At 41.5% G+C, this 25,411-nt stretch overlaps 1 protein-coding gene across 7 annotated transcripts in view; it reads right to left on the bottom strand.

Annotated features, from left to right (window-relative positions):
- AFF3 (ALF transcription elongation factor 3) overlaps window positions 1–25,411 on the bottom strand; it is a 576,277-nt gene that overhangs the window by 516,718 nt on the left and 34,148 nt on the right. For all 7 annotated transcript variants that reach the window (XM_059134519.1, XM_059134520.1, XM_059134521.1 and 4 more), the window contains exon 2: window positions 20,565–20,684. In XM_059134519.1, coding sequence (XP_058990502.1) covers window positions 20,565–20,617 — 53 coding nt within the window. In that variant the 5' untranslated portion in view covers window positions 20,618–20,684. The remainder of the gene's footprint in view (window positions 1–20,564; window positions 20,685–25,411) is intronic.

Raw genomic sequence — 25,411 nt, 5'->3', positions numbered from 1 at the left:
CCAGGTTTAGAATCTGGCTTTATAAGGCTACGGAGGAAGAATGGGATGGAGAGGAGAGGTGAGAGCTGCAGGAGGAGGGTGGGCGTGGGGAGGAGGGCCAGAGGGACGCAGAGAGAGAGCCAGACCAAGTGACAGCACACTGAAAAAAGTGCTTCAGAGAGAAGCAACTTTCTGCCCTTCTCACCTAGCCTGGGAATCAGATAGTTTGGGTTCTGGTCCAGGTTATCATTTCTTAATGATCTTGAGTGAGTTCTTAGAATAAGCCCTCAATTCCTCAATGTATAAAAGGAAGGGTATTAACCAGATAACTGAAGCACTTTACACAGATTAACTCCTTTAATCCTGACACCAATCCTTTGTGATAGGTATTATTTTTTTCCAGAGTTCACAGTTGACAAAATAGAGTTATCCATAACTAGCAAGCAACAAAGCAGGGTATAACAACTCAGATCATCTGGTTCAAAGTCCAGGCTTTTAATCATTACCATGTTGTTACTGCCTTCAACCAACTCACAGACTAGGGAGAATTGTTGCTGTACAAAAACAAACTGTTTAACATTTTGACGGTGGAATGAACGAAATTATAAAATGCATACAGAATGCATAACTACAAAATTACTATACATATAAATATAAAGTGGACAGACATTTTACAAAAAGGAAACTGTGCTGTCTTATACACACTAGTATCTTAATAATATTTAAAATGTCATAGAGATAACTCACTTTCTTGAGAGAGAGAAATTATATTCAACAAAGAATAGTTTATAAGAGTTAATGTTTTTACTGGCTGTTTATAGTACACTTCTTTATCCAGACATATTTATTAGGCTACTGCATGTCAATTACTTTATTACCAAAAAATACAGGAAAGGAGCATACAAATTTATCGATGTCCATCTCAATTTGGGGAAGGCAATTAAGATACTAACCATGATACTAATAATAAACTAGAAAAAAAGCTTAGGATTATAGAATTACCTGTAATTCAATCAAACACTTTATTAAAACACTCACCAAAAACAAACAAACAAACAAACAAACAAAAAAACAAAAAAAACTCCAAGTAACTATCAGGTTGTCTTGAGCACGTCATAGCTCTTTTTCAAAGCAAATGTGTGAAATCCCCTACAGCACCTTGCTATTCAAGAGGGACAATGATGTAAAACATCTCGCTCATCGCCTCAGCCATGCCAATCCCCAACTCCATGCCCTCACCCACGGTCCTAGTCACCTCAATCTTACCCACCCATTACTACAACATGAAAGCTTCTCATCAGGCCCTTTACCAACCTTTCAATGAACTCCCTAAACCCTAAATTCCAAAACCACTAACACCACAGGACTGGTACCATTCCCAAATCCATTAAACAAAATGGGTCTGCCAGAAATCTTCCAGGACTATAGATCTTTTGTACTTCACTATGAACTCCTGGTTCCCTACCAGGGGGGATACAGAGACTGTATCCACACATGATTCTGGGAAGCAGCTAGATTTGAGAACACCTGGACTACCAGATAAATATTAACACTTAGTGATAGGTTCAGTGTTATTTGCTGGGTGAAATAGTTGGGTGGATGACCTCCAGGGCTTCTTCCAGACAAGCTAATAGCCTGTGAGTCCAGATTCTAGAGCTATTTCATAGATAGTGCTTGCTCACCAACCAAAACTTCATGCTTCTTCAAAGGAGGGGCCACATTACTCTTCTGTGTTTCCAAGCTAGCTTTACACTTAGTAGGAGCTCAATAAACTTAGGATCATGAGTAACTATGACTATGTCTTGCTGGCTGAGGAGAACTGGTAAGCTGAGCCACAGATGCCACTGAATGGCTATTTGGCAAATGCTATGCAGATGCTGGTTTACATTTTGCTCCAAAATCATCTCCTACAGAGGCTTCAAGATATGAGCACTTGACTGACTACAGTCAGAAAATTGAAGCAATCACTTTTTCTAACCTTAGGGTACCAAGAAAGTACCAGTTTTGACTTTGTTTATTTGTTAAGGAAACCACAGAAAACCCTTATGAATAACATAACTGATTTGAGAGAATTATGAAGCCTCTTGTACTGTCATAATAATTCACATATCTAATAGAAGATAATAGTGAGAAAAACAAGACAATGGTTCTTTTTACTATAATGATAATGGTATGATCCAGGTAACAGTTTAAGTCCAGAAAATACATTAAACGGGCTTGCATCTATTACCATGCTCACTCTATCAAAAAGAGGCTTTTCCAGCTGGCATTTTGGAGTTTCCCAATGTCTGGCTAGGAAACCTTCTCAACAAAGAAGTGTGCCATCACTGGAAAGTTAAGGTTTACAGAAACTAAGAAACAATAATGTTCCTTACATTGATATAGGCTTGAATAGTTTTTGTGTCATTTTCACATGTTATTTCCCTTAAGCCTCTCACAACAGCCCTTAGAGGCAGGCAAGACATACATCAACTGCATTTTACAAATGAGGAAAAGAAGCCTAGGAGAGGTTAAGAACTTTTCAATGGTGGAACTGGAATGAGACCCCAGGTCTTCACATTCTATCACTAAATCGGAGTATCACAGAGGGGAGGCAGATATGTGATACCTGGCCAGGACAGTGGGGGTTTGAGTTTGCTTTGCTCATTTTATTTTGTTTGTTTTCCTTTGAATTTGGGTATACTGAAGCAAGGTTGCAAAATTTCCAACTGGCCACAGGCCCCATCACATCCAATTATGTAACTGCTCCAGATATTTACTTGGTCTCTTTGGCACCTAAAGTTATTTGAATTTGTGCCCCTGTGCTAAGTAATTATATTTACCTGCTTATATAAATATAAATAATTGTATCTTACCATATTATGTAATATCTTTTGAGAACATTCACATATCATATTTTATTTGTTCCTCATAATTCTGTTTACTGATTATAAAACTAACCTAAGAATAAAAATTAAAGTGACCTCCACAGGGTCAGGACCTAAAATCTGAATGTGTCATGTAAGAAATAACATGATGTGGGAATTTTTAAGCATACGCCAAGGTAACGTTCTTTTTAGATAACCATTACATAAGTGTCTGAACTTGGGTACTTAGGTTGGCATATTCTGAAGTTTGATTATCACTAAAAGGACAGTCATCTGGAGTATGTTCAGAAATGAAGTTTCCGGGGAGCATGGGTGGCTCAGTGGTTTATAGCCTCTGCCTTCGGCTCAGGTCATGATCCCAGGGTCCTGGGATTGAGCCCCACATCGGGCTCTCTGCTGTGTGGGGGGGCTGCTTCCTCCTCTCTCTCTGCCTGCCTCTCTGCCTCCTTGTGATCTCTGTCAAATAAATAAATAAAATATTGGGGGAAAAAAAAAAGAAATGAAGTTTCCATATTTCCATGGGGCCAAGTCCTGGGAAACTCATGTTCCTCTGTTTTTCTCTCCAGTGTTCATGAGTTTCTAATATCAAATAATAAATTGGCAGAAAGTCTTCCCAAAAAAAGGAAGTTATTCATCCTGGCAAAATGAATCCAGCAACATACAAAAGGATTATATGCCATGACCAAGTGAAATATTCCAGGCATGCAAAGTTGATACAACATATGAGAAATCAGTCAACATAATAGACCACATAAATAGAATAAAAAACAAAACCCACAGGGTTGCCTTCATAGATGTGTAAAGTCTTTGACAAAATCAAACACCCTTCATGATAAAAACACTTAACCAGAAGTACAGAGACAAACTTCTTCAACGTGATAAAAGGCATCTATGAAAACCCACAAACAATATGGTAATAGTGAATGACTGAATGTTTTTCCCTCTAAGACAGGAATAAGCAAAGAAAGAATATGTCTACTTTCACCATTGCTAATCAACATAGTACTAAACATTCTAACATGCCAATTAGTCAAGAAAAAGGAATAAAAGGTATCCAATTGTAAAGGAAGAAGCAAAACTATCTCTATTAACAGATCAAATGATCTAAAATCCTAAGGAATATACAAACACACACACACACACACACACACACACACTCATCAGGACTAATGAACACATTCAGCAAGGTTGCAGGACACAAGATCAATATACTAAAAAGAAAGTAAAAATATCAGGGACCCACAATCCCATCACTAAATACTAGCAACTAAAAAGCTTATTCTTTTAATTTCATTAATCTCAACCTGAGATGTAGAATATAAAATTCAGAATTTATTTTGGCTTCAAAACTATCTATAATATTTGATTAAGAGAAATGTTTCCTGGTATACCCACAGTTCTGGAAAATGTGGAGGGAAAGATACTTTTGTTTATAGAGCCAAGAAAATTAAGTAGTGAGAAATAGAAAAGATTTTGAAGCAACAAAAGAAATTCTTCCAGGCTCACTAAAGAACCCTAAGCTGTTCAGGTTTTACTTTTCTTCTAATAGGTTTTCTTCAAAATACTCCAGAGCTGTTGCAATTAGTTCAAAATATTGCATCTTGGTGTTCATACAAACTAGAAAGTAATGGCTACATTTTCAGTTATTTGTTTATATTCTTACTTTGGCCCAGTCTCCCAGAGATTCTAAACACCATTAAGTACTTCATAATATTGGTGTGGACTGTTTCCTTCTTCAATTTCATTAGAATTAACATAAAAGTGGTATCTCATTCCAATAATATTGAACATGCGTCTTAGATAACACAAACTGAACATACATAGAAAGGAAAATTGTTCATTATTTCAGAAAAGCATTACATTTGTTTCTTTTCTGAAGATTTGAATACAGAAGCAGCCTACTCTAAAATCTAGAAGGTGTAAAGTGAACCAAGAGTAAGCCTAAGCTCTGAGGGGGTCCTGCTAGGTTCCAAAAAAATCGTTTCATACCCTTTATCCACAGGATCTCAATAAACACAAATTCATTCACTCACATCAATGGTCAGTTATCGTTCCCTCTGTATTTATAAGTTACCACATCTTTTGTTGTTCAATTGTGTTCTAAACAAAAATCAAAACCAGACCCAAGTTATAAGCAAAGCTTCAGTTAAATAAAACATTAATGTAGGTTTTCTTTTCCTATAAATCAGGTAGTTTATTGCTTGATTCCCTTCCAATTTATATAGAGAATTTACTCTTTATTCACAATTTGATTCTTATTATTAAGTGGCAAACAAAGTCAAGTTATTAATTGAAGAACCTGGACATAATAATTAAATAATAATATTCTCTCTCTACATATATAGAATATATTCTACATATATAAAATAAGGCAAATTGCTTAAAAATGAAATATAAGTAAACATATGCTTTCAAAAATAATCTCCCTACTATTGTAAAGATGATAACATGGAAACTTGGACTGCTTTATCAAAGGAGGGTATCTGCATTTCCTACTAATGTAAGGCTTGGGCTTATTACTGATTATTAGGCCAATGAAATGGGAGCCTTAATGATGTATGCCACATACTGCAAAAGCTCTTTCATTCCCTCCACCAAGAAGATGGCATGTTCCGAAAAAGGTATACTCTGTCAGCCTAAGTCCTAGAATGAAAAAGGCACACTAGGGCACAGCTGACCTTCAATTGCCACGTAATATGGGTAAGAATTACACTTTGAGATTGTAAGCCACTGAGATCTAAGGGTTATGACCACAGCATTGCCTGACAAAAGCTGACTAATACAAACTACAACCCTAGCACTTAACCCACTTTGTCATTTTAATTTATCTGTAAGTAGAAAGACCCTAGGGATGTCATAAACCACCTTTAGGAAATGTTGATTTCACAATTCAGTATGAAAGAAATATGTACTGACTCATCTTAGTTTGCCAGAATCAAGCAATTTGATGTAAAGCTATCCCTATATTCTGTAACAGCAATTAATGTAGTGATAAGAGAAGGGAATCAAGAGAACAGAAAGCACCCAAATCCAAAGTCTACAGTAACAATGAATATATCACTTAGGTTCACTGGACAGATTGCAACAGGCTGTCATCCAGCTAGAGAATCTGAGGTCATTCTAAATCTGAAACCGGGGAGCAATCATATCGGTATAGATAAAACAGACATAGATATGAGGTCAAGGTACAGTCATCTATCTGAAATAGTAGAAAAAACTCAGTTTGGTATTGATGAAAAGTTACTAGAAATTTTGTCACCAGGACTATCCAAAGTCATTGTTCCTAAGTCCACCTAAAACAATTCAATAATATGACTCCTTCACCAATTTTCAAGTTCTCTGTCTTAATTGGTTTTTATTTTAATTGAAATGCATATAATTTTTTTTAAAAAAATAGATGTTTCTTAGCACATACAAAGGGATCCTTATACTAACACTAAAGAGGATTGTGAAGTCACAAGAAAATATTTCTACTCTCAACTGAAGAAAATATTGGACTATTTTCTGTTCTTATCTGCTGTAGTCATTAAATAAACATAAGCCCAGACCTGAAAAAAAATTTATCAATTTTTTTTAAAAAAGATACAAACTGAAAGAGTGACTCACATAAATGCTTCTAAATGTTTTAATCCACGGAATGGATACAGCCTTTGAAAACAATTACTAATAAAAACATTAAGTAACCATGAGAAAAGAATAAAGAATTAATAATAAATTTACCATATTCTGAGGCTCCACTATGTGCCAGGCTATCTGTGTTTATTATCTCACTTAACCTTCAAGATGCATCAGTGGCACAGGCATTATCTCCATATTATACAGGAGGAAATGGGCTCAGAAAGGTTAAGTCACTTGCTCAACTAGAAGATGGCACAGTCATAATCTGAACCCACCGCATGCTGGCTCCAAAGCCCTTGGCCTTCCCATTATCAAATGGTGTCTTTCTGAAATTTTGTCACCAAGTAGATTTTTAACCTACCTTGAAGTCTAATTTGTCTTATATTCCAGGATTTTTACAGACTTAAAATAATCTTTGTCATCTGTCTCAATATGTCACCATTCCTTATGCCAAGAATCTATTAATTTTATTTCCCCTGAAGTGCTTCTGACATAAATTAAGCCCATTTACTCTTTCCATTATCAAAGCAACACTTTTTACAGAACCATTCCTATAGCTAGAAGAGACAGTATTTCTGTAGAAATGAAAAAGAAATTGTAGAATAATCTACATAAAAAAGAATCACCTCACACACAATCTCAGATTACTTTCATATAGTAGTTGTAATCATTTTATTGCTGCATCATCATTATCATTATTAATAAAGTTATATTTAGGGGTTAATGGTAGATTTGACCAGCTGTGGTAAATAGTTATTACCATTTTCTTCATCCATTAAGCTTGTCGAAGTAGCGGCTTTATGAGAATACAAATAATTAAGAGAAAACAGATATAGACGATATATTTTTATACATTTTAAACACTGACAAAAAACTAGTAGCTGAAATGGCAATTACAATCTTTGTACAGTAAAACCTGTTTAATTGGAATTCTAGTCCAAAATACACAATAACTTGGTCACAATATACTATTCCTTCTGAATTAAAAAGTTCAAACTCATTCTTCAGATGTTTTTTCATATGTACTTCACTGTACCTGCTACAGACCATAAATAAATGCACATGAAATCACAAACACTGTAATGCTGGGAGGGACCTCAGAACTCGTGCCCTATGATTCTGTCACCAAGAGACGCTTCTTCTCTGCTGGTGACCACATGCAAGGCCTGGAGCATGGCCATCTGGACTAAAACCCCAGCTCCATAAACACTAGTTATGAGCCTTTAGATTGAGTTACTTCACACTTTTGTTTCCTGCTCTTGATATAAAATAGAGAATAACAGAACCTACTCACAGGTTATGAAGATTAAATGAGATACAATGCTTGTAAAGGGTTCAATACACTTCCTTGCATATAAGAAAAACTAAGAATTCTTGAGGCCAGATGGGCTAAGTGTCCTTCTCAGGAGATACAGCTATTAAGTGTCAGAATACCATCATGGGGCACCTCACTGTCAGTCTTGTGTGTTTGAAAACACTTTTTTAAAATCCATTTTAAACAGTCCTCAATTAGAAAAGTCTACAAATTTTTTCCTGGCTACAGAGCTTCATCCAATTACTTCCAAATCAAAATTACTTTTAAAAACACTCTAATTAAATTACAGATGGTGTGACAGAGATTTATGCTAAAGTGGTGTACGCAGACTTTTCATTCATTAGTCACTTATTCCAAACTGTCCATAAAGCATTTATTATTTACATTTTAGAGTCTAATATTTGATACTATCTTTTTCTCTATGGTTCCATGCTCCAAAACTTCCATTTCTCACAGATATTTGCTTAAAAGTCTCTGCCACCCCCAACGTATCGATATCTATAACCACCCACGAGCTCTTCCTCTTGGCTTGGCCCAGCCTGCCCTCTTCCTTTTCTGAGACATGCCTCCATCCATTTGCCCCCTCTTTCCCCTCTTAATCTCTACTTCCCCACTCCCTGTTCATTCTTGCACCCCCACGGCCAGCCCTTCAACCACCTCAATCTTCTCGTCTTAACTCTCTAAAGCAATTGAGCAGGGGGACCCCACTTTATCATGGTCTCCTACCTCTCCATTTGTTTTCAACCTTCTACAAGGGCTGCTTTCCCTCCCACTGCCCCTCTGTGTCCTCAGCTAAACTCCCATTCTCTCTCCCTCTTCCTGGATAATCTTGCCCAATCTCACAGCTCTCATCAGCGCCTATATGCAGATAAGTCCCAAATCTTTATTTCTGTCCTAACCTTCTCAACCATCATTATCATACAGTAAACTCTCTACAGGCAATTCTACCTGGATGGCCCAAGGCACTTCAAGTGCAACCTATTTAAATCCAACCCCTTCATCTTTCCCCACTCAGTTTGCTCCTCCTCTTATATTCCCTACCTCATCACACAAGCTAAAAGTTCTAAAAGCATCTTTGGTTCTTCATCCTCCCTCATTTCTTTACTCAGTCAGTCACCAAGTTCTGCCCACGTAATCATCTAAACACATCTTCCCGGCCTCCCCTCCCCTCCATCCTCATTGGCCTCAACTTGGTGGCAATCAATTCCCTGACTGACCTCTGGATCCTTACAGTCACCAGACTCAACCAAGGACAATGCCTTCTAGAAATAATGGTAAAATGCAAATGTGACTATTTTGTTCCCTACCCAAAGCCCTCAATAGCAGGCTTTCACCTACTGGAAAATGTTGAAGCTCCTTGGAATGACAAGCAAGGCTCTCCGAGGCCTGGCTCCCAGAGATCCTTTCCCCCCACTCCTCCCCTGCTAGTCCTTATCTTAAATGCTTCACACCGGCAACTTACCTGCATTCATCATTGTTCACAACATGCTATTTTCCACATTTTGTCTTTGCTTACCCTTTGCACTACAGTACCTACCCACATTCCCCCTACTCCCAGCTTAACTCCTATTCATCCTGTAAAACTCTAATTAGATGTCATTATCTTCAGGAATCTTCCCTAAAACCCCACACTGGGAAGGGCATCCTTTTATGTACTCCACAGGATTCCCTATTAGATCATATAAAAACTCTACTGAGATTATTTGAAATAATCTGCTCCAGGCTAAAGCATAAACATACCAAGGTCTGGAAAAGTGATCTATTCACTTTTGTGTCTGGTTCAATAAATGGTTGTTCATCTCAACCCAGAAACCTATAAATCTAGAGGAAGAAAGTTACAAAGAGCAGCTTAAAGCATCCATACTGTGTTACATTATTGGATATGTTTTAGGACTTTAAAATATTACTTTTGTCCTGCTGAGGAATAAGAGTTAGGAAAAGAATAGAAACTAATTTATGTAACTAATTATCTACCTAAATATTAGAAACTAAAATACCATACTTCCTTTTTAGACTATAAACATTTAATTTCTGTACTGAGAACTGTTAATTCAGCCTTGGAGTATTCATTCAAGTTGAGGGGAGGGAGGGGAAGGACGGCTAGGTAGCAGGTAAAATTCGCCAGCTTTCCCACAACAGACCTTTTTCAGGTGTTGCACTCACAGTAAAAGATTAAACTCTACTTATTAAAAACAAAACAAAACAAAACAAAAAACACTCTAAAGGAAAGTCACCTTAAAGATTCAGTTCTCAGGGGAAGCCATGCCATATTCTGGAGAAGGACCAATCTTCAATGAACGGAAAAGAAGTAGGAGAGTCCATGTCGTACCAGCTGAGCAATCCTGTCCTACACATGGACACACTTCTGAGGACTCAGCAGGCTCTGCACACAACATCTGTCCTGAGCTCTGAATATGCTATAGCAGCAGATGTGTCTGGTGCTCAGACGCAGCATGGACTTTATCTGCATCACCCTAACCTGAGCCCAGACAATACAGGCCAGGTCAAAGGCTTCATCCTACAGAGTTATACATCCAGAGGTACAACTGGTATACCACAGTAAACTATTAAACCATTTGATTTTACATCAAAAAGAGGAGGCTATCACATACGGATGTCAGCTGGAATAATGGTTTTCCCATTACTGTTGATGCTACTACATATTTCCTCAGGACAACAGACAACCCATATATTTTGCTCAAAGTGTCCCACCTTCCCATTAGGTAAGTTCTCATTTCTACCACCACTGCAGACCATGAGAAGGGCTGACAGGACAATCCAGATAGTAGATGGACCAAAATACTCCAGATCCCAAGCCTCTGTTTCAGTGAGCTGCATGCAGAGTCCATGCACCATGAAGATACATGGTTCTTAGCCTGAGGTAACATCCTCAAACTCCAACAGCATTTTCCTGCTTGGCAATTCTGAAAAATGACACCAGTCAGATCCCTGCCATGGAATATCATTGGTATAAAAGGGAACAAGCAAGGAAGGACCATGCTGATGGCCTGTCTTCTCACTCAAAGGCCAAAAGCCTGAATAATGTAACCAAAGTTCAGGATTTAGCTGACCATCACCAGTCGCTTTTCTTAAGGTTCTTAAGGAGTTCTTAAGGAACTCTTGTGTGTTTCTTCTCCAGACCCAAGAGAACACACCCCAGACTCTGAGAGTCCTTTTTTTCCCCTGAGAGTTGTCCAAATTACCTGACTATTCTGCTATCTGTATTATATATTGACAGCCAATAAACAGTGTTTTCTCTCCTGTAAAAGAAAACACACTAATTTGGTAATACTAGTACAAACCAAGGCAAAAACCAAACACTTGCTTTCCTTATTAGGGGCCTGATCTATCTTCATGCTTAAGGGAAATCATTTCCCTCCCTTCCTCAATCTTAAAGAAAAGTTAAATTAGTGGAATAATTACAAGAAATTATTAAACACAATTAGCACCATGTCCACTAGAGGTATAAATGAGTCTTGCCACGAACAATAGGCTAAAAGTTACCATAAGCATTTCCTCTGTCGGTTCACATGAGTCCCAAGACTGCAAGATTTGAACTGGTCACTATTACTCCTGAGAAGCCACCTTTCTTTTCCAAATCTAAAGTAGTCATAATTGTTTAGACCCAGCGTGGCTTGCTCCTATCAGCAACAGTCTCCTATGCCATTTCAGAGAATGGAAATGGGTATGTGTGCACACGCGCGCGCATACACACACACAAAACCTCATTAAGAAGATAAAGTAAATAAACTCCTTTCCAGTCTCACTGCACATTCAAAGTCAACTGTGCTGTATTTGCTCACATAATCATTTCTATCGGCACTTATTTTTCTAATGAAATAGGACTGGAAATTAAGCCCGGAAACTGCAGCACTATCTGACCACCTGGTGGACTCAGGGCACTCTGTGGTCAGGGCTGAGGGAGAGGGTAGCTGGCAGCGCTGGAGAGAAGGCTCCCACCTGAGGTGCCAGACACTCGTCCTTGGTTCCACTTAGAGTTTGAGTTTTGATTTCTCCCAGGACACGAGGAAAGTTGCAATTTACAGCTATGGCCACAGGGTAGTGCCGTCATTCTGCAAATAGCTGCCCCTCTTCCCCACCACTGCCACCTCCCTCTCCCTCCACACCCTGCCTCCCCAGTTCCCTTCCAAAGAGTGAGTGGCTGGAAGAGAATGCAGACATTTGGTCTGAGTCCTGGGCACCTACAGGAAGGACTGAGATTCCCTGACAAATCCAGAGGTGCCTATAAGACCTGGTAGGTATCCAGTTACTCTGAGCACTCGCTCCTGACACAAAAGGGCCTGGCCTGCTCCTGACACAAAAGGGCCTGGCCTTCGGAAGGACTGACAAGAACTGTAAAGCTGTAAAAAGGGATTAGCCTATTTATCACAAACTTTGTTTACTCAGGCTTTTATGTTTATTTACCACTGTATCCCCACTAGGATACAATTAACCACCCCCTCACTCATCAAAGTTGTATCAGAAAGACCCACAAAAATAAAATAAATGCTGCATCTAAACGTAAATTCCTGACATTATGGAATTGTAGTGTTATAACGCAAACCCTGCCCCCCAAAATAAAGAGAAGAAAGCAGTATTTTAAAAGAGCTTCTTTTTAAACAAATTTTTGTCCTTTTAGTTCTCACTACTCAAAGCTTGGTCTATGGACCAGCAGTTTACGATGGAGCTGGTTAGAAACACAGAATCACAGGCTCACCCTGGACCTATTAAATCATAATGTATATTTTCTCAAGATCCCTAAGCTATCTGAAGACGCGTTACTGTCTGAGAAGCACTGGCCTGGATGATAGTTAAGTACACTGACCTGTGTTCTTAGAATAGTTTTCTAAGCCCGGAGTCTTTTCTTTCTCAAGATACATCGTATAGAAAAAACAAATATATCTTGAAATTGGAAAATAAAAACAGATTATTACCCAGAACTGGTAATGATCCACTAAAGGTTTTTTCTATCTAAACTGCCATGTAACTAATTAACATTTCAATGAACACTGACAGAAAATTTGTTCTGTCACTTCATAACTCAGGTAAACAGTAGAGGCATGACAACAAAAATTTAACCAAGACCACCAGGCTTATATTACAGCACTCCAAAGGATTTCTGAAAACGAATTTCCTGTCCATAAAAAAAAGAAAATTAACATTATTTTCAGCGTCAAGGTAACACACAACTCTAAGCTTAGCTGTTATATTAGTGGTCTTCAAATTACGGTTCCTTTTGTTTACCTCAGCTAACAATGAGCCCCCTGGGAAGAAATTATGTGAAGAAGTTTAAGTATCCTCTATGCCATCCTCCACATGTGAGTGGAGAATTACAAAGGGGAAAAACACATAAGAGAAAATTAATGACGTCTGTACTTTGATTCCCACTCTCCTACAATAGGAATGATCAAAGATTTTTAAGTTGGAAGAACTCAGATAACTTACTGTTGTGGGTCCACTGACCCAGGAATCTTCTTCTACCATGTAGCTAGCAGGGCATCTATAGCTTCATATTGATAGGTAATTGTTACCCTCCAAGACAGCCAGGAAATAACCCCTTCAGGTACTCTCATACCCACTGACCTTACCGGTGCCCTTAACCCGGAACAGCTCAAGGCTCCCTTCCCAGTGAAACTCCTTCAACCCCTCCAGGGCCCCTATCATGTCCCCTGGGGTTAGTTTCTATGGACTAAACCCATTTCGTTTCTTGGATGGTGTGGTGTCCTCTTACCCTGGTAATAACTGTGTATTTTGTTTCTATTGAAACTAAATTATGATTAGCCTGACATAATTTAATGAGACCCACAGTGCCAAATGAAGTCATTTGATGTAATGGGTGGTAATTCAATACATTCTCAGTGAAACATCAAAGATTATGTAATGGTTAATATATCTACATATGTTAGTAATACAACCACAAGTAAGGGTATATTTGTCTGCTAGACTATGATATACAACTAAGAAAAACTACCAACCTCCACTCTAAATCGCCCCTGGATCCCACTGCCAGGGACAGAATTCTATACCAGATGGATGACCTGACCCAGCGTGGCCTTTCTGTATCCCTCCTTGTTTATGATAAAGAGACTTTTTAAGGAAGCGAAGGATATTAAAAGAACTACATTTGGCATTCACAAAGCAATTGACACTTTTATTACTTAACATCACAACCTTATGAGGTTGGCCAGTATAAGTGCTGTCATTTTATAAGTGATTAAACCAAGACTGAGAATAGGAAATGAGAAAAATCGTGAGCTGCCCAGGGCCAAACAGAAAGCAAGGTTGGAGCCAGCTGAATTCAGAAACCTCAATTAAATTCCCAGACAAAAGAAAACGGGCAACATTTAAAATAAGTTTTATGGATTTCACTTTGAAATAAAACAAGGAAACATTATGTTACCATTAAATGATATTAAAATAGTCTTTTATGGCCTTGATTTTGCTACCAAGGCTTTATTTTCAAAATAAAGAAAATTTAAACAGGCAAAATTATTCCAGGTTAAAAATTCCATTTATACCCAAAAAATCTTGCATTCCTTTTGAGATTATTTTTTCCCTAATTTGACTGCTAAGCTAACCAGTATTATGCCAAAGGGCCTCGTAGAAGTTGCTCCATCTAAAGTGTCATTGATTAGACCCATTCTGGTTCACAGAGACATTCTCCCAAAATAGATACTGAGCATTTTATAACCCTCCTACATTTTCACAAAAGAGAATCTAGAACACAGGAAGGAACCATTTCCCCACACATAATACTCATCTTCACTGTCATCAGAAAGCATGTGGTTAAAATTCATCTGCACATCCAGTGTGCATCCTCTCTGGTCAGTGTGGCCCCCAGCCAAAGCCTGAGTCCTCCACTTCAATACCATGCATTAGCCACTCTTCCCACCTGGTTTTCTCCAAAATACACCTACCCACAGCCAGGCTGATGCTCCTTACAGATGGGAGCAGCACTCAGCACCCTGCCCCCAGCACTCCACAGCTTTCTATGGACACCTCCTTGCCTTTTGCACCTAGGCAACCAGACCCCTTCCAGGCTGCAGCCCACAGCCCCGCTTCAAGCTCCTAGCCCTGAAAGTCACTTGTAGAAACATTTTCATCCCTGAAAATGCTAAGGTCTTTCCTGAGCTCCAGGTATGCTCTGGGGTTCTCAAACAAAGAGAACCACTGCTGACAACCATACAGCCACTGTGGGCCACTCAGAATGAGCACAATCAACCCGCCTGCCCTCTACCAGTCACCCTGCAGAGAGCATGTGAAGGGTCCCTGCCTGCCTCTCTCCTGCCTTCTGTGTTCTACTGAACTGCTTTAACCCCAAGAGACCACAACAGGGAGAGTGGTAGGCCTTAAAAGGTTTGCTTTGCTGGGGCTGTAGGAAAAGGGTCAAGGTAGCTGAGGGTCAAGGTGAGGAATTTGGAGCAGTTTTCTGACCCTATACAGGACCCAGGAAGCCTAACTAAGAAGGCATGAGTGAAGCCATGGCTTGGGCATGTCCACTGGCAACTGATTTGAAGAGGACCAAATGTGTCAGTAGGTACTACTGGGAAACACCCCTGTGTTGTTAGTGGCTCTGCTTCACTCCGCCTCCCCCATAGAAACATGGGGGTGCAAAGGGTTTTCAACCCATGAGAAGATGGAAAAATCTGTAAAAAATAGAATGGAAATAGAAGATAAAATATCAAAGTGCATCACACATAGTAAGGGTAAGTGTTATTTTGTGACAGTTGTTGCAGTTATGTGTATGTGTACCCACAAAAGGTCAAAACGTTAAATGATTTATTATTGTGAGTCATGGTCTAAAACGTTTGAAAGCCACTGTTCTATAGTACCTATCATATAATAATGCTTAATACTCTATGAATGCTTGCTGAATGAGCAAATTGATAAATACGAAACAATCCATTTATCACAACTTCAAAGGTTCCAATTTGAAAGAATATAAAGTATAATGCCTATCTGTACAAAAGTAGATGGATTCTGGCCTATGGGAAGCTATGGGGGAGTGCGGTAAGAGAAATCTGAATATTTCTATTGTATTTCGATGGACTTTCCCCCCAATAACTAAAATGTTTTATATTTAAAGAAGATTAAAGACAATTTTGTCCAACTTCATTTGTAAAACTTTTCCCATTCACTGAAACTACCTACTGATTACAAAAGTTCTGCATCTTTAAAATGCTTGGTATAGGTAATTCCATCATGATTCATAAAAGGATCTTTCAGAGACAGCATGAAAGCCTTTGTTCAAGTTCTTTCTTTGCCCAAATACCCCGACCCCCACCATCTGTAAAAATCCCATTCATCTTCCAAGGCTTAGTTCAAAGGCCACATTTTCCATGGAAGCGTTTTTGTTGTTGTTGTTGTTGTTTTAACTCAATTTTTCCTCTTTCTTCCTCTACCAGCCACCCTCGTCCCAAATATGGTCTTTCTGAACCACGAGGGTTGAAAACTTCCTTTTTTATTTGTATACTCCTCTCATTCCCCACTAGATAATCACATGTATAACCCACAGTTCACTCATCTTTGTACTCCTTATAGTAATCAGCACAAAGTCATACACTTAAGAAATTATCAATTAATATTTAAGTGATCAAATTAATATTAAAGTGAACAAATATTTAAGTGAACAAATTAAAGTAATGGTTAGCCTGCTAAAAGGGATGGGCATTATTTCAAAGGCCCTAAGGAAAGGCATCTATGTCCAGCAGCTTATCAAAAGCTGGTGGAGAACAGAAAGGAGCAGATGGCAAAAGAGTGAGAATTTGACAAAAGGTGCTGTTCCTCAGGCTATTAGTCCCTGCAAACTTACTGAATCCCCAACTCTTTGGAGACCCAACTCTATCCAATGAAGCTATGGAGCCAGGTGCAGGATAAGTGCCTTCACCTTGTTCCAAGAGTTCTACTCTGGCTTTAAACCAGAAATGTAAAGTGAAATTAGAAGTAGAAATTAGGGCTACCCTTTTCAACTTTAAGGCTGAAAGGAAAAACTAAAAGAGCTATCTAGACCAAAAGGCCTCCTTTGAAAAATAAGTATGGGTGTTTGGGCAGAATGGGGGGCAGGTACAAGAAGGTGGAGGAGATAGTTCTTGAATTACTTGATTTTTTTCAACGATACTGAGCTTTTCTCTTCAGACTGTCTATACAATCATTTGGAGGCACTTTTTGTGGCCACTAGACTCAGGTAGGTCTGGTTCAAAGCCATAGTCACAACTAATAAACCACAATTTTTTTTTTTTTTTGGGGGGGGGGAAGACAATGCCTACCAACTGGAAAGAACTATTAGGAATTAAAATACCATTCTCCTTTGCCATTAACCTGTACCTTCCCCCACACTATACAAAGAAACATTTTTTCCTAATGAACTAAAACAAGTTTTTAGTGTTTATTTTAAATTTATAGATATTTATAAGTTAACTCATGTCAGGCAGACATGGTTTGCTAAATCATGGTATTTTTTTTTTCAGATTTTTAATTTAAGATCAGAATCTTTAGTGTTCTGACCTTCTCTTTCTTTGGTATTTTAATAGAACCTTAACTTCCAGTCCATCAAGGTTTTGTTTTGTAATTAACTTCAGAGCCGCCCTCATAAACTGGGAAACATCTGCAGTACTGTAGAAAATGCACAGGGTTTAGAGTCAGAAAATTGAGTTTTGAGAAGTTAATGGTTGGTTCCAAAAAGGCTGTTCCATTTCTGGATGTGTGACCTTGGGCTGATTACCCCTTTGTCCCCACCCTCAATGTGCCAATCTGTAAAATGGGAATAGTAACAGATAATCCTTCCTAGGGTGGCTGTAAGGGCTAAATGAGCTATAACATGTAATGCTCTTAGAACAGTGCATGGTACATGGTAAGCAATCAGCCAATGTTAGTTTAAAATTTTTGCTCTCAGTGCACGTGGGTGGCTCAGTCAGTTCAGCATCTGCCTTTGGCTCAGGTCATGATCTCAGGGTCCAGGGCTCCATGCTCAGTGTCATCTGTTTCTCCCTCTCACTCTGCCCCTCCTCCTACCACTTGTGCACACACATGTGCACACTTTCTCTCTAATAAATAAATAAAATCTTTTTAAAAAATCCCTCTCTCATTTGTTTTATGGTCTCAGTAGTGTCCTTTTACCATTCAAAAACTCCATCTTCTTATCTATAAAATGGGATTCCTATAACTTATCACCTCCAAGATTATAAGATTCAAATAAGAAAAAAATGGTTAAGAAAACATGTGACACACAGAAAGTACTCAAATGTTAGTTATTTTGGATCACTTATAAACTTATAAATAAACCATAACACTAAGTTAGAAAATACTATGCAAAAACTCATCCCTAAATTGAGAACATATCTATGTTAGAAATGCATCCTCGGGGCGCCTGGGTGGCTCAGTGGGTTGGGCCGCTGCCTTCGGCTCGGGTCATGGTCTCAGGGTCCTGGGATCGAGTCCCACATGGGGCTCTCTGCTCGGCAGGGAGCCTGTTTCCTCCTCTCTCTCTCTCTCTGCCTGCCTCTCTGCCTACTTGTGGTCTCTCTCTGTCAAATAAATAAATAAAATCTTTAAAAAAAAAAAAAAAAAAGAAATGCATCCTCAAGAAGGATGGTTTATCATTAACCTATCAGAATTATATAAGCTTTTGTAAAATGTAAATTTTACATCTGCAAACTAGAAACACTCTCTGTCAAGCCAAAATTTCCCACTATACTGTAAGCAAGAAGGCCTGCACATTTTTGTAAGCCAAAGATAAACTGATGCACTGATTAAGTGCTGATTACATGTACAGCAACTTTTTAAAAATGCTTAATTTCTTTCATTTAAAACAAATGAAACTTTCTTTCATTTAAAACTTTTTCATTTAAAACTTCATTGAAATATTTATTCAAAAAAAGAATAAATGTACTGTTGGTAATGTAAATTTCAAGTCAATGCAACAGATATTTACTGTGTAACTGTGCTCCAGGTAACCCAGCTGGCAGCTAAGGATGCAAAGAGAAATAAAGCTTAGACCCTGTGCTGGAAAAGCCCACATATTAGAGCTGATAATTTCAAAATATTACTTGTAAAAGTCATGAGGGGGTTTCAATTTGAATCAGCAAACTGACAAGCACCATAAAAACATGCCAAAGCAATAAAAGTTCTTCCCTTTGACTGAAACACTGTCTTTTAAAAGCAAAAGTCATCTTTAAAGCACAGTTTCTATCTAGAAAACTATTGAATTTGTGCCAGAAACCGACGTTTCTAAATGTAAACCTGTAAAATAATGGGTATCTGTAAATGAAAGGCTGAAATAACCCCAGGAGCAACAAGACAGTAATTAGCAACTTTTATAGAGTAATAACGTGTTTCATATTCTTTCTACACTGGCTCTTTGAAGTTTCCAGTGTAATGTATAAAAGTTTTATTACATTAGGGCCCATCCTTGTGTATTTTATAAGCACCAGCATTATGCAGAGCATGCTGTAGTTACTCATCAATAGATCTTTTATAAGAAACTGCTCAATAATGCACTAGCTTTGTGTCCAGTTTAGTTTGTTACACCTGGCTTTAGAAAGATAAAAGTCACTAGAAGGCTATCACTGGAAAAAAATCACTGGAAATAACCCACATATCATCCACATAATCTATAAATCTTAGAACAGTTTAGCTTTAAAATTGTACATTGCATATTCATGTGCACACCACTTGCAGTTTTAGACACATGTGAACTCTTTACTGAATTAAAGCAAAAAAAAAAAAAAAAAAAAAAAAACATTACCAGAGGCAGAACAGAGTGCAGTTAATATGCTTGTTCCAGCAGATGTTCATTCCAGTAAATATTAAACATAAAACAAGTTCCTCCAGGAATATGCGGGCAGTGATTTTACCACCTGAATAGGGCTGGTTGGAAACATTTGGGGGGGGGGGGGGGAATAAGAGGGATGCCGAAGCAGCCAATGGGATTTTTAAGAAACCCGCAACGAGAATTAAACTGCTTCTAGCGGCGATTTACCTACAGCAGCTCTTCAACGTGAGAACGCGGAGCAACAGATCCCGGAGTGCTTCCCCGGCCGCCCGCTCCCCAGGCTACGAGCTGTGAGCGTGGAATAAAGGAACACGCGGGGAGCCGGGGTGGGGAGGAGGAGTATAACTGTAGTGAGGTGTGAAGAAAGGACCCAAAGGAATTGTGAACCTCGAGGAAATGAGTCTCCCTGGGCCAAGGCCTCTGGAATTCCCGCACGGAGAAACACTCGCCCCCTGCCCCCGGTGTTCACTTTCCATCTCGGGTGGGAGCGGGTAGCAGACAGAGAAGATGCAGCCTCCCAGACCCGGCGCCTCCAGGGAGGAGGCTGGAGCATCCTCTAAGGGCACTTGGCAGCAGCACCAACTCCAGGGGGTCGCTGGTGTGAACCAGAGGCTCTTAAAGAAGAGGGAGGGCGCAAATGAAGCGAAGGGAGGTGAGAGGGGCTGGGGGCCGAGGGGTGGATCCCCAGGCACTAGTGACACGTTCTAGAAATCGGGTCTTTTTCTCTCCATGGCTGCGCTCTGTCCCCCGGCTCCCTAGATCACCAGCGCCTGGGCTGGGGCGGGCAGCACCGGGCGAGAGAACAGGAAAGGGGGCAAGAAGACGGGGAGGCGGCCGTGCATCCACCCAGGGGAGACAGGAAGGAGCCAGCTGGGGGCCCGGGGGGCGCCCCCGACCCACCCCACCCCCACGGCGGCCGACCGCTCCTAGCCCCCAGCCCAGGTAAGGGCGCGCGGGCCGCCGCGGCCGCCCCTCGCCACTCCCGCCTGCCCAGGCGGCCGGCACAGGGACTCACCACAGCGACTCGAGGTCCCATTCCTGGAGCAGGGCTAAGTCGAAGCTGTCCATGGTGGGAGGTGTCAGCGCCGCCGCCGCCGCTGCCGCCGCTGCTGCCGAGGCTCGGGCCGCCCGCGCGCTGCAAGGAAAGGCGCCGCTCAAGGTGCATCCCAGCCGCGCCGGAGCGGCCGCCGCCTGCCCCCTGCCCGCCCCCGGGTCGGGCTTCCCCGCGTCCCCCGCCTCCGACTCCCAGCCCGCCGGGCGGGCGGTAGCGGCCGGCGCACTCACCCGCTCTTCGTCTCGCGCGCAGGCACACTCAGGAGAGAGCGGCGAGTTCGCCGCGCCGCCGCCGCCGCCGCCACCGCCTCGCCCCCCTCCCTCCCCGCGCCAACCCCTCCTCCCCTCCCTCCCGGCGGCCCGGCCCGCTGCAGCCGCCGCCGCCGCCGCGGTGCTCTGCTCCCGCCCGCCCGCCTCTTTCTCCTCGGGGAGGCGCGTGTGCGCGGGCGAGGCCAAGGCGCGCGCGCGCCGTGAGCCCCGCGCCGCGCCCGCCCCGCGCGCCCCTGCGCTTTCCGCGCGGCTCCCCGGGGTCCCGCGGCGCTCGCAGGCCGCGCCGCCCCCTCGCCCCGCGACCCTGCCACCCGCCTGACCCGCCGCCGCCCGGGGCCGCCCGGGGCAGTCCCGCGAGTCGGGGCGAAGGGAAAGGCGATGGTGCCGAGCGCAGGGGGATGCTGAGCCGGGCCGGGCCTGCCGCATCTTCAGCCTTTCGCCCTCGCCCGACCCCACCCGGCCCTGGCCAGGCAGCACGCACTTCTCTTAGGGCCCAGAATTCCCCCGACCCTGCCAGGCGCCCCCGCGGGCGGTGTGCCAGCTGCAGCCCTGGAGGGGGTGCTGGGAAATTCCCTGGCCGCCCCAGGCACGGGGAGAGTTAACTGAACTGCCTGCAGCCGCGCTGTAAACAAATCGTTTAAAATATCTGGAGTCAGTAAGTGAAAGGGAGGAAACCTCTTCTGACAGGACCTGCAGTTTGGCCTACAGTGGGGGCCCCACCATCCTCCAACTGGCCGTCCCTGAAAACTAACCTCCTTTTTCTTTCTTACGGGGGTGGGGCAGGCCTCTGGGTGTAGACTGCTAACTTCTCACCCCATCTCCTGAGTGACAAAACTGTCAGCTGGAGAATGATAGAGTATCATTGTGGCTCCTAAAATTCAGGTCTTTTTTATTATTACTTCCTTGATTGTAAAGAACATCCCCACCCCCCTCCTCACTTTTACAGACATGCTGAGAAGTCCATGCCTAGATCAGGGCCATGGCTCTGTTTATCCACAGTTGGCCAAAATCAAAACCCCTTCTCAGTTCCCTGACTCTCTCATCCTCTTGGCCACAGTTCTGGAAGCCTCGCTCAGGATTCCAGAGAATTCCTGGAGAGAGTGCCACAAGAGCATTGTGGTTATATCTCATCACTTGCACCAAACCCCCAATTTTCTGCAGCACATAAGTCCTTTCCGATACTCTCCCCTTTGTTCACTCTCAAGAAGGACCACCGACTGGGGCCACCAGAAATCTAGACTCTTGTGTGAAAGTCACAGGATCCCTCCATCAAACCTCCTCACTTCCCTGACCTCTGAATGAGGATTATTAGCAAATGAAGTTTTGAGAACACATAGAAGAAGAAAAGACCAATAAGAATGCTTACCTATTTGGGATCTGATTACAAAATGCTCAGCCCTCCTTTCTTCCCCTAGCTTTGAAGTATTTTGCTTTATTAGCATCCGTAGCTAGTGTGCAAATGTAAAACACTAAATTAAGAGAGAGTATTAACATAGTTTGAGAAAATGGCTTTGTTATTTTACAAACTGACAACTCCCAGCCCCTAAAAACCTCCCTCATTAGTTGAAGGTAGTAACAAGGCTACAACTGAACAAAGAGAATGTGAATAGAGGAGAACGTACAGGTGTGAAGGGCTGTCTTCCCAAATCCCAGCCTACAGTGCATTTGGAGAGAAGAAAAAAAAAAATCTGTCTTCCTAATGTCTCCTTAGCATAAGCCTTGTTGGAAATGTTTGCTCTGGCAAAAGTGAGATGCCTGAGACATCCAGACAGCATTCCCAGGAACAAAGGATGGGGGTGGAGGGTGGAGGAGAGTGAAAGAACAGCCCCTCTCTGGAAGAACTGCAAGTTCCTTGGCCTGAACAAGAAATGCATCCTGTCCTGTGCTCATGGCTGCAGCCTGGAAGCTTCTCCAGAAAGGAGACCTCCCACCCCTTACAGAGACCTGGCTTTCCTTCCCTTCCCACCACATCTGTTTATACAAAGGAGGGCAGCTGGAGAAAAACAGAACCATGTTTACTGGGAGTCCCATCCTAAACTTGAAGCTTAAGATGCAGATTTGCCCTCACTACAGAGGTTGAAGATAAATAGATGGCCCAGGAAAAGGAAAGAGGGAAAGCACTGAGGGGTATAGAGCTGGTGGAGTGGTTTACTCATAAAAGGCCTCTCCCCAAAGCCACATAGGAATGGGTAGATTTGTATTTGAATTCCAACACAGTTCCTCGTGTTAATATATGAATGTACTTGAGCCTAAAGCAATTTCAGTGTGGGTATTTAAATATTTTTCTTCAGGAATAGCCTTTATTTTCTGTTTGGGGCCTCCTAACATAAGGGAAGTTGCATTAATACTTTAACTTCCAGTGTATGTTTTTGTGTATAGTATCCAGTTGGAGAATATGGTCTTTTGAAGAAGCCCAAATCATACTCATAGATATCATTTTTATTAAGTTGTCATAGAAAATAAATCTAAATTAATAATATTTACAAGGAAAATGTAGAACAGTTAATGAGAGCCTTTATATGGTGATCTTTTTTATTTTTTTATTAATCTATTTTTAAATTATTTTTATTTATCTGGTATAGCAAGATGTTTGCCATTATACCAAAACAAGTGCTTAATCCAGTTGTCAAAATGTTAAATTCTTAATAAAAAGCAAAAAGTTTGGACTTCCTGGGATTAGAAATTCCAGAACTAAAAGGGAGGTTTGGAGGTTTTGGTTTTGGGGTTTTTTGTTTGTTTGTGTTTTTTTAAACTTGTAGAGGAATAGGGGACTACCTAAATTAAAAATAAAAATAATAAAAGCTAGTGTTTCCTCTGAAGGGGGTGGAGTTTCTGTGCATGTTAAAGACTTGGTGACTTAAGAGACTCTTCTCTGGGGACAAAGGCAGATAACCCTCCAGAGAACTGAATGAAACCCCCCAGCTCTGGAGTCTGCAGAGCCCCTGCGAGGAGTTAGCTGAGGGAGGAGCTTAGGCTCCTAGATCAGGGGTGTTTTTCTGAGTTAAATCTATGAATGGAAGGAACTGAAAAGTGAATCCTCCTCAGTCTGGGGCAGGCCTACAAGTGCACTCAGCAAGGGCCCCACTCACATTCCACCAACCTGGAGTTAAAAGCCTCCAAAACAGACCCAGATGCAAATCTGTGGCATCCACCTAAGATCTCCTTCTGGATACAAACTGAAAGGAGAGAAATCTAGCACGGATTTTATTAATTCATGCTTTATTCTGAAGATATGGCTGCAACTCAAGTGACTGGATGGGAATTTTCCTTTTATAATCTCACCATTCCCCTAGAAAAATACACCTGGCTAAAAGTCAGATGGGCAGGCCCTCTTGCCAGAAGGTCAGAGGAGCCCCCACCCTATGTCGTACAGCATTATTTGTCACTGCACCTTCTCTCCTGTTCCAGCAAGGCTGCAGACATCACAGTCCGCTTCTCTCAGAGGTTTCTTGAGTGTTTGTAACTGTATCTAGGGATTGCAGGATAAACCCTCTAGGCTTTCTGCTTGCAAATTACATGCTAATATGTCGAGCTCCAGGGCAGCTTCGGTTTTAATCCATCTCGGAGTTCTAATGTCTTCAGGCCTTTCCCTCTGCACTGGTATCTGAGTGGTTCTAGCCTGGGATTTGAGATGCCTCTCTTTTTCTGTGGTTTTGGTTTTTTTTTTTTTTTTTTTTCATCATTCACCAGGTCCCGAGCAGATGGTGTGGCTGTGCTGGCTGTCATCACTCCTCCTATGTTGCCATGGAAACACGGGGCATAGGGACCATCTCTGCCTTGGGCTCTCTGACAGTATCCTCTGGCAGAGAACTTAAGCACTCTGGCCCCCTCCCCCTTGCCTGCCCACATCCTGCAGAGTTTGAGAAGGACTTGTGGCCCTGGTAGCCAGGGTCATTTCAGAGATCATCTGAGGACATGTTCCCCACAAGTGGTTGTGAACTGACTGCAGAAAGAAGGGGGAGGGGAAGGAGTGCTGATAGCCTAGTTGTGCAGCAGTTGTGTTGCAATGGTGGCATATTTAGATTTTCTGTCCCCTCAGCCAGATGCTGTCATGGCTGGTTATTGCCCAGACGTCAAAAGAGATGCTCCTAAGGTTGCATCTGCTCATCAGGCAAGGGACTTAATGAATGTAAGCATGTTACTAGTGTTGTATACACTTTATTGACAAGCTACCTCCTCCAAGTGCATTCCGTTTTTTCCTTTGTACAAAACCAGGTTTTCTCTAAGGAATGTATGTACCTTCCTCAAACTTTCCAACATCTTCTTGCCTACATAATTCACTTATATAGCCACTGAGACATTAATTAGATTCAGAAGTCCATGGAAACAGCAGAGTTGGGCAGGGTCAGAGGCCAGGCAGGGCAGAAAAAAGAGCGGGGAAAATGACCCCTTGGGAGATGGGTAAGGAAGCAGAGGGAAATTTTTCATGCCATTCAAGTACCAAATAAGACAAATTTCAAAATGTGGTCAACTACCATAACATTGTTTAGAGATTTAAAGTATTGTCCAATTAAAGAGTTCTTAAAAAAAAAAAAAAAG

Source organism: Mustela lutreola, chromosome 9, assembly GCF_030435805.1.
Source record: "Mustela lutreola isolate mMusLut2 chromosome 9, mMusLut2.pri, whole genome shotgun sequence".
In the NCBI taxonomy this organism is placed as follows: domain Eukaryota; kingdom Metazoa; phylum Chordata; class Mammalia; order Carnivora; family Mustelidae; genus Mustela; species Mustela lutreola.
Note: the sequence above shows the minus strand (reverse complement) of the source record. Positions and strands in the feature narration are given on the sequence as shown.